Raw genomic sequence first — 13,499 nt, 5'->3', positions numbered from 1 at the left:
TTCCCACTACGCCGGACCGGCAGATCTGCCGCGCCGGTAAATCTGCCGGAAGAGCTAGTGGCTGTACAATTTATATGAAGCTGTTCACATTATCCCGGGTCCGGCATTTTTGCCGAGCCCGGCATTTCTACCGAACGTTTTGTCACTAGGAATTGCCGGTAGAACGACCGGGCCCGGAGTAATGTGAACGAGTTTGTGCCGGTATCTGTCCCCCGCTCGCCCCGCTCGTGCTCCCCTCGCCCCTGGATGTAAAATGAAAAGAATGGAAAATCTTTCCCGTAAAATAGGGTGTACCCAATGTTTTCTTTTATTTTGCCTTCCATTTAGATACCACCACAATACAACAATTTCGTCGTCCATTGTGCGCGCAGGTCCAAATTCAACTGAGGACTGTCTGAATTTCTTCCGGGATCCGGTGTAATGTGAACACTCTGTCCGGTGTCCGGTTTTCGGCAGATCTGCCGGTCCGGCGTAGTGGGAACGCTGCGTAAAGTTTTTTTTCTTATATCTAAGGCTGATTTTTCAATATTCAGATAAATGTTATCTGGGTAATACAAACATTGAGAAACATTGAGACGCAACAGCATCAAAATTATTTCCCAGCAAAACTTTTATCTGGCTATTGAAAAATTAGCCTTTAATGTCTCTTTCCTATCAACCGACGATATACTCAAGTTTTGTTTTTGTTATTATGATAAGTTAAATTTCCCCATATTTAGGTTTAATTTTTTTGTCGGCAACATCTATGGTTTGAGTGAGAAAGAGAATAGTGCACACGGCGATTGCCAGTCTAGAGGTAGTAGGTCTATGGTTGTCTACTTGTCTACCATAGAGAAAAAATAAATATTTGTGAATAGAGTATAGCTGAACACAAAAGAGTAGAGATTAATGTTTTTGGAACTAAACAGATTTAAACCTGGCAATAAAAAAAAACTTGTGATTTGTGGTCTGTTTCTATGGTTTGAATGTCAAACTCGCCCTGTTCCTGTATAAACAAATCGAATTTTGCTTAATTTTGGAGTTTTGTGGATTGTTGAGTTTGTTCACGAAGTGAAAATGAATAAAACCATTCGCAGCGAAGCTAGACAGATCATTGACAGATGATTTACAGCGTTTACCTACGATGTTTGGCGGAGAATGAGGCTGGAGAAGTATTAGTCAATATATACGATGTTTATGAAAGAGCAGCGTTTTATACTGGTGAGTAGGTACTTAATTTACATTAAAATATCGTCGTAATCAAAGTGACTTACTATATCTTTATAAAATCATACACAATGGTATTGACTCCAGCTATCTTTTGTCACTACTGTCTTTCAACACAAATAATAGAACTCGAGCTTTTAAACCGTTTGCCCTTAGATCCTATATTAACAACACCTCGTTTTACAACCCTATTGTGCGAATGTGCAGACTCTACAACAGCATTGTGTCAATAGACTCTAATATAGATATTTATGTTGCGAACTATGTTAAATTTAAGGGATCCTTGGCAGATGCGCTCAGAAGCATAGACTAAATAGATACAAATACCTTTAATTTTATTATTATTTTCTTCTTTTTTTTTTCTCCATTTCTGGTTTCGTTCAACCATTTTTGTTATTTAGTGTTAGTCTTTTAGTTGCTTAGTTATACTATAGGTTAAGCATAAGCACGATTTGTTTAAATTAATTATGCTGTAAACACATATTTTGGATTTCAATTCAGATCTAAATTTATAGTACGTAATCATATTATTGTGATGTATTAATTGTAATCCGTTTTGTGTTTTAATAAATAAAATAAAATAAATAAAATAATTTCTAAACATTAACATACATTGCTTATATTTCTTGTAAAAAAGTACTATTTTGATGTAATAGAATGCCTTTCAATGTGTATTTGTTATTCTTATAGAGGTTAGAAAATACTAGTGTCAAACGTTACATGACATCAGGGTCTGGATGCTAATGTTGTTAAAACATCAGGTCTAGATACTTTTTTACTAACCCCCGACTCAAAAAGGGTATCGATAAGTTTTACAGCTGTAGGTGTCTATGTGTGTCGCTCTCTCCGTGTTAGAGTACCTATTGTAAAAATATGTAATGCCGAGTTGCAGAAAGGGACTTTAAGCTAATGTGGACATTCAATCTATGTCTGTCTCTTTCTGTCCGTATACTGTCAAAGCAAGGCAACAATACATTTAATGCCGACATTAACTTAAAGATCCTTTCTGCAACTCAGTGTAAGAGTCGGTATAAATTCCCCAGATATAATACTCGTAATTTGCAAGTCACTGCTTTTCTGACCAATTAAATAATTTGTTGCAGGAAAATCGGTAAACACAGTTTTAGAAGAATTGCCGGGGCACATTTGAACTTTTTCCTGAGCAAGAAAAAACTGTAATAAAATATCGATGTGTGATACACTTTTCTCCTATAGTAATTACATAATGGGATAACCAACACGTGTTTCAGTGCAAAAAACATTATGAAATACACAATGAAATAAAAGTTACAGTTGATTTGATTTAATGAAATTTATTCAAGACTGCCCCCCTCTCCCCTACTAATTTCTTCTCTTAACATAAACCTCCCCAAAAAGTGGCATTTTATAATTAGTAAATATTTGAAACATTTCTCGTTTTGATTTTTTCTGCTAAAGTATCGTGATACTTTTGTCCGTTTTCTATACTATAATAGTGTGGCCACTTTCTTAGATTGCCACGCCCTCAATTATTCTCTACTCTTTTATGTTCAGCTATACCGTCTCGAGGACTTTTTTGTCATACTCTATACGTCATACTGAGCGCCAGCGCCATCTCTTTTTAATACACATCCTCATTGTACATACACATATACAGGGTGTTGCAATTTGCAAATTTGCTGTAGGTATAGATATTGTATTGCGTAGGTTGGCATATTTCATTCGTTAGCTTAAAGATTGAAGTTAATAAAAGCAACTATCTGGTGTGTCACTTGTGAAATAAGGCAGTTTTGCCTTAGCATAGTTACTACATTCACACAACAGTTAGATTTATTAGCTTAATTAATGTAAAAACTAACAACTATAATACTTTAGATGCATGCAACAATAAATAAAAAATCAAATTATTATATAATATAAAATTTATTTAAATATTTAAAAAAATTGATTTCAATAAATATTTACATAAAATATTTAAAAGTATTATAATTTCTTATTTTAATTTTGTATCGTTGAAATCGGAAGTGTGTCGACACGGGTTGCGTACCTCATCCTGAGAATATCTAAACGATACTCAATGAAGGTCATACAGGTTTACGCACCCACATCTAAGCACACCGATGATGAGGTCGAACTTGCGTATGAAGACGTATCGTCTGCCCTGCGTAAGTTCACTACTCATTTCACGGTGGTGATGGGAGACTTTAACGCGAAACTCGGAAAACAAGAAGGCGGCGAGACGAAAGTGGGGTCACATGGATTTGGAGTCAGGAACCATCGTGGGCAAATGCTGGCTGACTTCTTGGAGAAGGAGGGCCTCTATATGATGAACTCCTTCTACAAGAAGAAGCCACAAAGGAAGTGGACGTGGATTAGCCCCGATGGGAAGACTAAAAACGAGATCGACTTCATATTGACGGATAAGAAGCACATATTCAATGATGTCTCAGTGATCAGTAGGGTTAAGACCGGCAGCGATCACCGACTCGTAAGAGGCACTTTGAATATAAACTGCAAAATAGAACGCTCCCGTCTAATGAAGTCCACGCTCCGTCCTACTCCTGCTCAAATCCAGGATCCCGAAAGCTTTCAGTCTGAGCTTTGCGACCGCCTGATATGTTTAGAGAATTGCGTTACAGTTGACGATTTAAATAATAGGTTTGTGGAAACTGTCCGAGAGGTGGGATCGAAATATTTTTCGTCCCGAACCAACCGAGGACCTCAAAAACTCTCAGATGGGACTCTGAGTCTCATGAGAGAACGGAGAGAAATGAGGTTGCAGTCTTCAGTTGATATGGTCGAATACAGACGTCTAAACAGACAGATCGCCAAAGCAAGACGTTGCGATATGAGACGCTACAATTGCAAGCGCATTCAAGACGCAATAGAGCAAAACAAGGGCTCCAAAGTCTTTGCTAGAGATCGATCTGTTCGGCAGACTCTGTTGACCCAACTGAAGACCGACACTGGCAACACCGTTTCATCAGTGCCCGAAATTCTGGGAGAAATTGAGAGATTCTACGGACAGTTATACACCACAACACAAAACCCTATTACCAGCGATGCTCACGACAGCCGAGCGCCACTCACCCGACACTATACCGAAGATATTCCGGACGTCAGTCTAGACGAGATTAGTATAGCTCTCAAACAGCTAAAAAACAACAAAGCTCCGGGAGATGATGGAATAACGACAGAACTTCTGAAAGCCGGCGGTAGACCGATTTTAATAGCACTTCGGAGGCTGTTTAATTCCGTCATACTCGAAGGCACAAGCCCGGAGGCATGGAGCAGAAGTGTAGTGACTTTGTTCTTCAAGAAAGGCAACAAAGCCCTATTGAAGAATTATAGACCCATTGCACTTCTGAGCCATGTGTACAAGCTGTTTTCGAGAGTTATTACGAATCGTCTCGAGCAAAGACTCGACGACTTCCAGCCACCCGAACAAGCCGGGTTCCGAAAAGGCTATAGTACCATAGATCACATACACACGCTTCGGCAGGTTATACAGAAGACCGAGGAGTATAATCTACCTTTATGTCTAGCGTTTGTGGACTATGAGAAAGCCTTTGATTCTATTGAGCTCTGGGCGATGCTTCAATCCCTTCAGCGGTGCCATATAGACTATCGCTATATCGAGGTGTTGAGATGTATGTACAATGCTGCCACAATGTCAGTTCGATTACACGAACATAGCACAAAACCGATCCAGTTGCAAAGGGGCGTGAGACAGGGAGATGTTATTTCTCCGAAACTGTTCACCTGTGCACTGGAAGATGTTTTTAAGCTTGTAGAGTGGAAAAGACTGGGCATTAACGTCAATGGCGAATATATCTCTCATCTACGATTTGCTGATGACATAGTTATTATGGCGGAAACGCTGGAGGAGTTAGGCGAAATGCTCACAGACCTCAATGATGCCTCTAAACAAGTTGGGCTGAAAATGAACATGGACAAGACAAAGGTCATGTCGAACGAACATGTTTCATCATCGCCCGTAACTGTAGGAGGTGTCACCATCGAAGTTGTTGATCAGTATCCCTACCTAGGACAAGTGATCCGATTAGGAAAATCCAACTTCGATAAAGAGGTAGCTCGTAGAATCCAACTCGGATGGGCAGCGTTCGGGAAATTACGACACATCTTCACTGAAAACATACCTCAGTGTCTGAAAACAAAAGTTTTCAATCAGTGCGTGTTGCCAGTGATGACTTACGGAGCCGAGACGTGGTGCTTCACCAAAGGGCTTATCCACAAGCTCAGAGTTGCTCAGCGTGCTATGGAAAGGGCTATGTTAGGCGTGTCCCTGCGAGATAGGATTCGTAATGAAGAAATCCGCAGGAGAACTAAAGTTACCGACATAGCCAAAAGGATTAGCACGCTGAAGTGGCAATGGGCTGGCCACGTAGCCCGCAGAGCCGACGACCGCTGGAGTAGAAAGGTTCTGGAGTGGAGACCCCGTGTCGGCAAACGGCGTGTCGGTCGCCCCCCAACCCGTTGGTCTGATGATCTGCGGAAGGTAGCAGGAAGCCGCTGGATGCAGATGGCGGGTGACCGTTTGGGGTGGCGATCGTTAGGAGAGGCCTATGTCCAACAGTGGACTACGGAAGGCTGAGAGAGAGAGAGAGAGAATTTTGTATCTATTCTTTGTGGGGATGTTAGCAAGTACCAGCACCTGGCTCTCTCGAGTGGAACTTTTGTGCATATCTCCAAGGTCTAAACTACCTTCCTAAGCTTGGAACATTTACCACCACGGCCACGCTAGCCCACTGCGGGTTGGTGGTAGAGTTGGCAATAACTGCTGGTTAACGGTGATTTTAACAGTAAAGTTAATTGTTACATTTTGACTTTCGTTGCTTTTCGCGCATTACCTACGTTACGTTGTTATGAATAGAGTTCACGACCCACTCGTCCCTGTATTTTTCGATGACGAGTCTCGTCTCGTGTTTCCGTATCGATCACCTGTTTTCAAAGCAGTGTCGTCTGGCACCGGTTTTATAATATTGCAATTCCCGTCTTTATCTATATAGAGATAAAGTTTATATTGATAGGATGCGTTACAACGGTCTCCCGTGACTTGTTTTGTTTCATGCAATTTCCGTTTTTATTGATACACAAGATAAAGTTTATATAATTTGTTATGATAGCGAACAAGTGCCAGTGTCGTCGTCTGAACTACAATTTAGAGCCACTTGCAGAAACATATTAAATCTAGATTTAGTGTTAAATCTCGATTAAATTAGTGTCAAATTTTATATGGATTGACGTTTCTTAAATCGAGATTTGACACTAAATCTACATTTAATATGTTGGTGCAAGGGGCCCTTAGGCCTAATTTCACACCATTCGGTTAGGTTAAAAATACCTCGGTTTGGTTACATTTTGGACCGTTAAAGTTAGTGAGTGTCCCACCATGCTAAATCACGGGGTTAACTCCCTTGATCGGGTGATAAACTTGATTGCTGCTGTGGGGTTCCGCTAAGACTTGGTTAAGACCGGTAACCAGGCAACGGGTTGTTTACTTGTCACTCATTCTGTCAAGATTCAAGATGGAAAAATGAACAGAGCCTTTGATAAACAATATACGAACTAGATGTTGTGTGACATAAAAAATGAAGCGAAATACTGTCTGGGTTTTATATAATGTCAAACCGAGATAAAAGTTTTAATTTAATGTTCTAACCTAACTTGGAACCGCAATATAGAAACACAAATTGATGGCCCTACCTGGAAATCGAACCCGGGATCCCTGGGTGATGGAGCTGAGCTTCTACCACTAGACCACAGAAGTAGATATAAGAAGTTAAACCTAATGACTTATTGAGAACTATTGAATTAAGTGAAAAATCTTCAAACAAAATATTTTAAAATAAGACCTTACTTAGAAATTGAGGTGTTATTTGTTGAGTCCTTTCTTTTGCACTGACACTCCATCTAGTTCGTTGTATTGTTTTTCAAAGGGCATGGCGTAATGATATTATTTTCAATGACGGATGTCAAAAAACAACCTCGATAGAAATAGTAACCATGGCAACCTCAAAACCAAAAAGTTTGGTTGTTTGAGGTTGTTTAACATTATAGAGACATAGACACCAATTTCAATGAATATGACAGAATATTGAATGAAGTGTGAGTGAATGATTCACATAATGCTTGATTTATGAATGGTCTATTAGATTTTCGTCATGGGACTCATCCAATTAACAAGGGTAATAATCCTTAAACGCGTCGTCAGCAAATCCGTTATTGTGACTGTAACTAACAGAATCATGAGAAACCAGGTCTTAGTGTAAGTATTTTAACGTTACCGTCGCCAGTACCAGTCGTCTCGTGGCGTACTTGGCACGGGTTTAGTGACGAGTCTTCTTTTACCGGAATTGGGAAACGGTGCGTCCGTTCCAGGCAGTGAAACGGTATTTTGAAACGGTTCGTCTTTTTTTTAATTGCTTTCATCCTTCCTAACTAATATTAAAACTACCTACTGAACAGATTTGAATATATTATGCTGAAGCGATTGACATCAAGTAAATATTTAGTTAGTGTAAAACGTTTTCTCCCGAAACCAGAATTTCATCAAGAAAAGTATCTATTGTCAGTCGCGAGCTCCAGTGCATCTCTATCGCACCCGTACCCGGGGCATGAGAGCACAAGCGATAGCAAATGTTTTCCTAAATACCTTGTTCGCTAGAATCGCGAAGGTATACTCTCCTCTTAAATTCAAAGAACTCATTGGTACATGTCAGCGCCGGGATTCGAACTAGCACCTCTAACGTGAGAAGCAGGCGCTTATCCGACTGAGCTACCGCCGTTTTTAAAATGTTTATGTTTATTATAATATTCTTGGGCGAAAGATTTCATCTCATCATCACCAGTATATGTTAATTTTCCAGACAAAATCCTATTTATGGATCTGCACCAACTATATAAAAGGACATTGATAGTTAAATCTTCAAATTTCTTTTTAGGGTTCCGTAGCCAAAATGGCAAAAACGGAACCCTTATAGTTTCGTCATGTCCGTCTGTCCGTCTGTCCGTCTGTCACAGCCGATTTACTCGGAAACTATAAGTACTACAGTGATGAAATTTGATGGGAATATGTGTTGTATGAACCGCTACAAAAATATGACACTAAATAGTAAAAAAAAGAATTGGGGGTGGGGCCCCCCATACATGTAACTGAGGGATGAAATTTTTTTTTTCGATGTACATACCCGTGTGGGGTATCAATGGAAAGGTCTTTTAAAATGATATAAAGTTTTCTAAAAAACATTTTTCTTAAAGTGAACGGTTTTTGAGATATCAGCTCTCAAAGTCGTAAAAAGTATGTCCCCCCCCCTCTATTTTTATAACTACGGGGTATAAAATTCTAAAAAAAATAGAGGTGATGCATGCTAATTAACTCTTTCAACGATTTTTGGTTTGATCAAAGTATCTCTTATAGTTTTTGAGATAGGTTGATTTAACTGTAATTTTGCTGCTACGGAACCCTTTGTGCGCGAGCCCGACTCGCACTTGGCCGGTTTTTTTGTTTAGATTATCTTTATGTGTTTCACATTTAAATGGAAATGACACAAAAATATCTGTGTACATTTTAATAGTGTTTTTTACCTGTACTCTTGGAGCATTTTTTTTAAAATGTGAAACACACACGCTTTGTATTTCTTTAAAACATTGACTCAGCTCAAGAGAAGGATAATTGAGCCATTTTTTATTTTTATAATATTCTTTGGCTAATATATAGCTATTATTATGATGATCTTGTTGACCTAAAACATCCTTTTTGCAAGTTTTACAATTTTTAATTATTAATTTTAAACACTTTGACAGGACCCAGCCGCAGACGTATGCCCCCTGTCCTAAATCACGTTCTCCTTCGTTAATTTCATGGACAAACTCATCTCTGAAGGGAACTTCGATTTCTTCGGGTACATCAGGCTTATCAGGAGAATTTTTATTTTCTTTGAAGAAGAAGTCCAGCGTTTGGAGACATTTGTTGTCATCCTCTTCACAATTAGCCTGAAGAGAATGGGGCGAGTTATAATTATTTAGCAATAATGCCTTAAATGCTCCTTCGAATCCAATAGTATTGGGAGAAACATTCCTGGCTCCTAAACTTCTAATATTCCCGAAGAAATTTTCGACTGGGTCCTGGTTAAAGTTTCTTGTTAACATGTAATCAAAATAATAATTTTGACACAGAATTTTCCATAGCTCTTGCATTCCTTCAATGGTTTTAATGAAATTTTTTATTGATGGCACGACCGTTTCAGTAATCCTGATTTTATTTCCGTCTTTTTTCTTTGTGACAAACTTTACTGTCTTAAAAACTTTTATGGCTTTTTGCCACAACTGGTGATGGGGTGAATTTTTTCTAACTGGCCCTTTATACGTTTTACCATTGGGCACATGGAATGTACTACAATTAAGAGAGTCAAATAAATTGTCGACCAAAAGAAAGAGGCTTATTAAATCCCTGCACCTTTCCGGCAGATCACCCCTGGCCGTCAAGTGCTCCGTCGCAACTGCTACGCTGTGGCTGAATATTTGCGCCGCTGTCTTTACACGCATTTTTTTTATTTTTGCCGGATCCACATGTTCTTCTGTTAATTTTTGTAGGCACCGGAGTTCTCCAAAAGTTTTGTCGGCAGCATACAAAAGTTGCAAGTACTCCCACTTAATCATCTTTTGTTTTTTTGGGTCTTCTGGATCATTATATATCATATCTTTGGTCAACAAATTGTTTCTTAACCCTTTTAATAAATGTGGGACGTCATAAAAGGGAATGATTTTTTTATTATTTATTTCAAAAAAATCATGTTTTATTTCTTTCTCAATTCTTAAATATTTTGCCCTTGTTTCAGTCACAAGCTCATTGACAGCGCTTGTATTGACTGTGCTCTGGTCACACACCGTACATAAAATTGTCAACCCCGTTGCTTGGACATTCTTTATTACGTCGCATATGACTTGTTTTAGTTCGGTTTTGTTGATGTCACTTGTAAAATAGTATGCGACTGGCTGTTTAAATTTCTTTTTGATGCCTTTCACCATAAACACCAATGCATGGTTTGCTAGTTTCTGTTTTCCATGAGAAGCAAATCCTTTTAATTTATCACTAGAAGCATCATAATGCACTTGTGGTGTTAGAGACATTTCGTCAAAGATAAGGGTACATAATTTGTCCTCACGAGGCAAATCTTTGACGACCTTTTTCAATTTTGCATATATTATTTTGTTGGTGCTAGAATTTAATTTGATAACTGACAATAGTCTTTTTAGGCATTTTGTTGATGGTAAAGTAAAATATTTTCTCATTAAAGCGTAACATTTCGGACTTCTCTTAAATAAAGATAAAGATAAAACTTTCTCTTCTAGGCGAAAACGTCGTCCCTTCTGTTTTTTTTTTGTTTGCAACTGCATGGAGGTAAACAATTTTGCCTGTGGTGTCATGTCTTTGATTAATTTTTTATAACTGCTTTTTCTATACAGCTTTTCAGCTTGTGCAAGCCGAGCCTTGAAGGATTGGCCACTTTTTCGTAGCCGATAAATATCTCTTCTTAAATTCGTGATTTTTTTCTGGTATGTCCTGTACTTATTGGCATTGACAGAAGACGGCTGAGCTGAAGTTTTCGCTGTAAGAAAAAAACATAGAAAGTAAGTTAAGGTACATTCATTTATCTTATTCAAAGACAAATGTTTTTATTCATCGTATATATTTAAATAATAAATAATAAATATATATTTTTTGGTGAAAGATAATGTTAATATAAAACTCATCATAAGTACAAACATGTTCAACTTTTGGCTCGAGTGCGAGTTTTTTCACGTATCGAGAAGTGAAATCGAAAACGCAAAATTGTATGGTGTGGAGCTAGTACAGCTACTTACCACTAGGTGACGTGTCTCCCGCGCCATACATATTTTCGTTTTCGATTTCACTTCTCGATAGGTGAAAAAACTCGCACTCAACCCAATAAGGCCGATGCTCGTAACGAAACTCAGTGTTTCGTGCCTTGTTTTTAGGTATCTTACGAAAGAATCATGAGTGGAATCTTACCTAAAACAAGACTCGAAATGCCTGTCGCTGAGGTGTCGCTGCGATTTATCAGAGTTTTGTAACGAAAATAATTGGTCATATAAGCATAAAAGAGACGACCGAATGGCGTAGTGGTTAGTGACCCTGACTACTGAGCCGATGGTCCCGGGTTCGATTCCCGGCTGGGGCAGATATTTGTTTAAACACAGATATTTGTTCTCGGGTCTTGGATGAGCCCGTAAAATGGCAATAGGCCCGCCCCCTATTACATTGGGACTAACATAACACTCTGGCGAAAAGTGGGTGCAGCAATGCACCTCTGCCTACCCGCAAGGGAGTACATTAGTACAAGGCGTGAGTGCGTGTTTTTTTTTTGTTTTTTTTTTTATAAGCATAAAAGAACAGATAGAGATAATATCGCTAACCTTTTTCAGCTTTCTTACAGTAATTATGGTCCACTGTGACAGGAAAATGCTCTGAACAGCAACCTGAATTAAAAAAAAATGTTATAGAGCTTCCACTATGTTATTGTATTTTTGACGTTTCCTTATGTCTGGTAAGTAAAGTTGGTTTTCCTTTGCAGTCATCAAATAAGTATGGGATTTCGAATTTCGGCCTATTTTCCGCAGAAAGGAGGATTGATGGCTGATGATAATGTTGTGCTGCATCATTATCATCATCAGCCAACAATCCTCCTACAGTGCTCAATATTAACGGGGACTATAATTTATACCTAGTTGTAAGCATATATATACATAATATATGAAGTTAAGAAAAAATTGCTAACCTGTTGGTACCATTTTCTGGACTTGACTTTCTGTCCGATCTGTTGCTGTAAATGCAGGTGCTATAGCATTGTGAGCTGAAAAAATATAAGAAAATATTTTAAGTTGTAGTAGTGTAGTATTTTATAAAAGTAACATTGATGAGAACAGTCATGTTGACTACATATAGGTCTAACTTATTACCTAATATATAAAATATTTACATTACCTATTATAGAAGAACATCCAATGTGCATCTTCTCAACAGTGCCGGTGCGGCTACAAGTAGCTTTACTGTGGTCACGTTGGTTGTTCAAACCTTAAATGCAAAAATAACATAGCATTTAATAGGTATACTTATAAGTCCTATACCATTCATCATCATCAGCCAACAATCGTCCACTGCTGAACATAGGCCTCACCTAGGGAATTACGTCATTATGTATAAATTGTAAAATGTACCTGCAACATATTGGGTATCCATTTCCGGTTTCTGAGCGACAGTTGCACTTGTAGCAATAGTAAGCTTTCCGTGAAAGCCTGAAATTTTTTTTGGAAAAATTTATTTAAGTATACATAATTGTATGATCGTATCAGAAATGTGGTTGTCCGTCAGAGGACTAAGGTTACCGACATAGCTGTCATATCTGCCGAAGAACCGATAATCGTTGGGGTAGACGAGTTCTCGAGCGGAGATCACGAACAGCCAAACGCAGCGTGGGACGCCCTCCTGCCCGCTGGACCGACGACCTTAGGCGGGTAGCCGATAGTGGTTGGATGAGGAAGGCCGAGGACCGAGTGTTGTGGCGCTCCTTGGGAGAGGCCTATGTCCAGCAGTGGATGATCATTAGCTGATGATGATGATGATGATACATAATATATATTAAAATTTTATTATTGTTATTCCAGCTTCTTTATACAACTTCATCAATTTCATTTCAAAGATCTCATTCAAAATATCTAGAGTATTATTATTATGTAATCAGAGAGTACTACTAGGATGTCTGCCATCAAATGCATTCGTAAAGTTTGCCAGACCTAAATAATTGTAATACTTCCTTAGGATTATATTCATGAATAAACTAATCTACTATATAAAAATTGCTTATTTACCATTCAAGTGAAGAGATGGAATAGCTAAATTATTTAATCGATGGTTGCGATTGCGATCTCTTTCTGTAAAATGGGCATCACAAACTTTCTTCTTTTTAAAAATCTCTTCACTACTCATGCCAAAATCACCAGTAATATTAACCCAAGCATTAAAATGCTGGCGGAATCTTCTGGGATTCGGAAATGAATGACGAGTTGCATTTGAAACAGAAAGAAAAATAATGTTGCTTGAACTAATTAACCCTCCAGTTTAGGAGGAGGCCCATATCCTGCTCCGGTATGTTTACGGCCTGTGGGTTAGTTTTAGGAATATGCACTTAAGCCCCACTTGCGCAGACCTGGGTTAGCGAATTAACTCGGAGATATTTGACATAAGGAGGGTTAGATTATTAATTTGTCTT

The 13,499-nt window shown here is 38.5% G+C and overlaps 1 protein-coding gene across 1 annotated transcript in view; it reads right to left on the bottom strand.

The window, feature by feature from the left end:
* The window catches only part of LOC119691665, a 38,856-nt gene extending 25,563 nt beyond the window's left edge, over nucleotides 1-13,293 (bottom strand). Inside the window, exons 1-4 of the mRNA XM_048631703.1 lie at nucleotides 13,099-13,293; nucleotides 12,448-12,525; nucleotides 12,215-12,304; nucleotides 12,009-12,083 (exon numbers count right to left, since the gene is read on the bottom strand). Of these exons, the coding sequence (XP_048487660.1) occupies nucleotides 12,009-12,083; nucleotides 12,215-12,304; nucleotides 12,448-12,525; nucleotides 13,099-13,216 (361 nt within the window). The 5' untranslated portion in view covers nucleotides 13,217-13,293. The remainder of the gene's footprint in view (nucleotides 1-12,008; nucleotides 12,084-12,214; nucleotides 12,305-12,447; nucleotides 12,526-13,098) is intronic.
* Nucleotides 13,294-13,499: the final 206 nt, after the last annotated feature.

This window comes from Plutella xylostella, chromosome 2 (assembly GCF_932276165.1).
Source record: "Plutella xylostella chromosome 2, ilPluXylo3.1, whole genome shotgun sequence".
Taxonomy (NCBI): domain Eukaryota; kingdom Metazoa; phylum Arthropoda; class Insecta; order Lepidoptera; family Plutellidae; genus Plutella; species Plutella xylostella.
The sequence above is the reverse complement of the archived record's forward strand: the minus strand, read 5'-3'. Positions and strand labels throughout refer to the sequence as shown.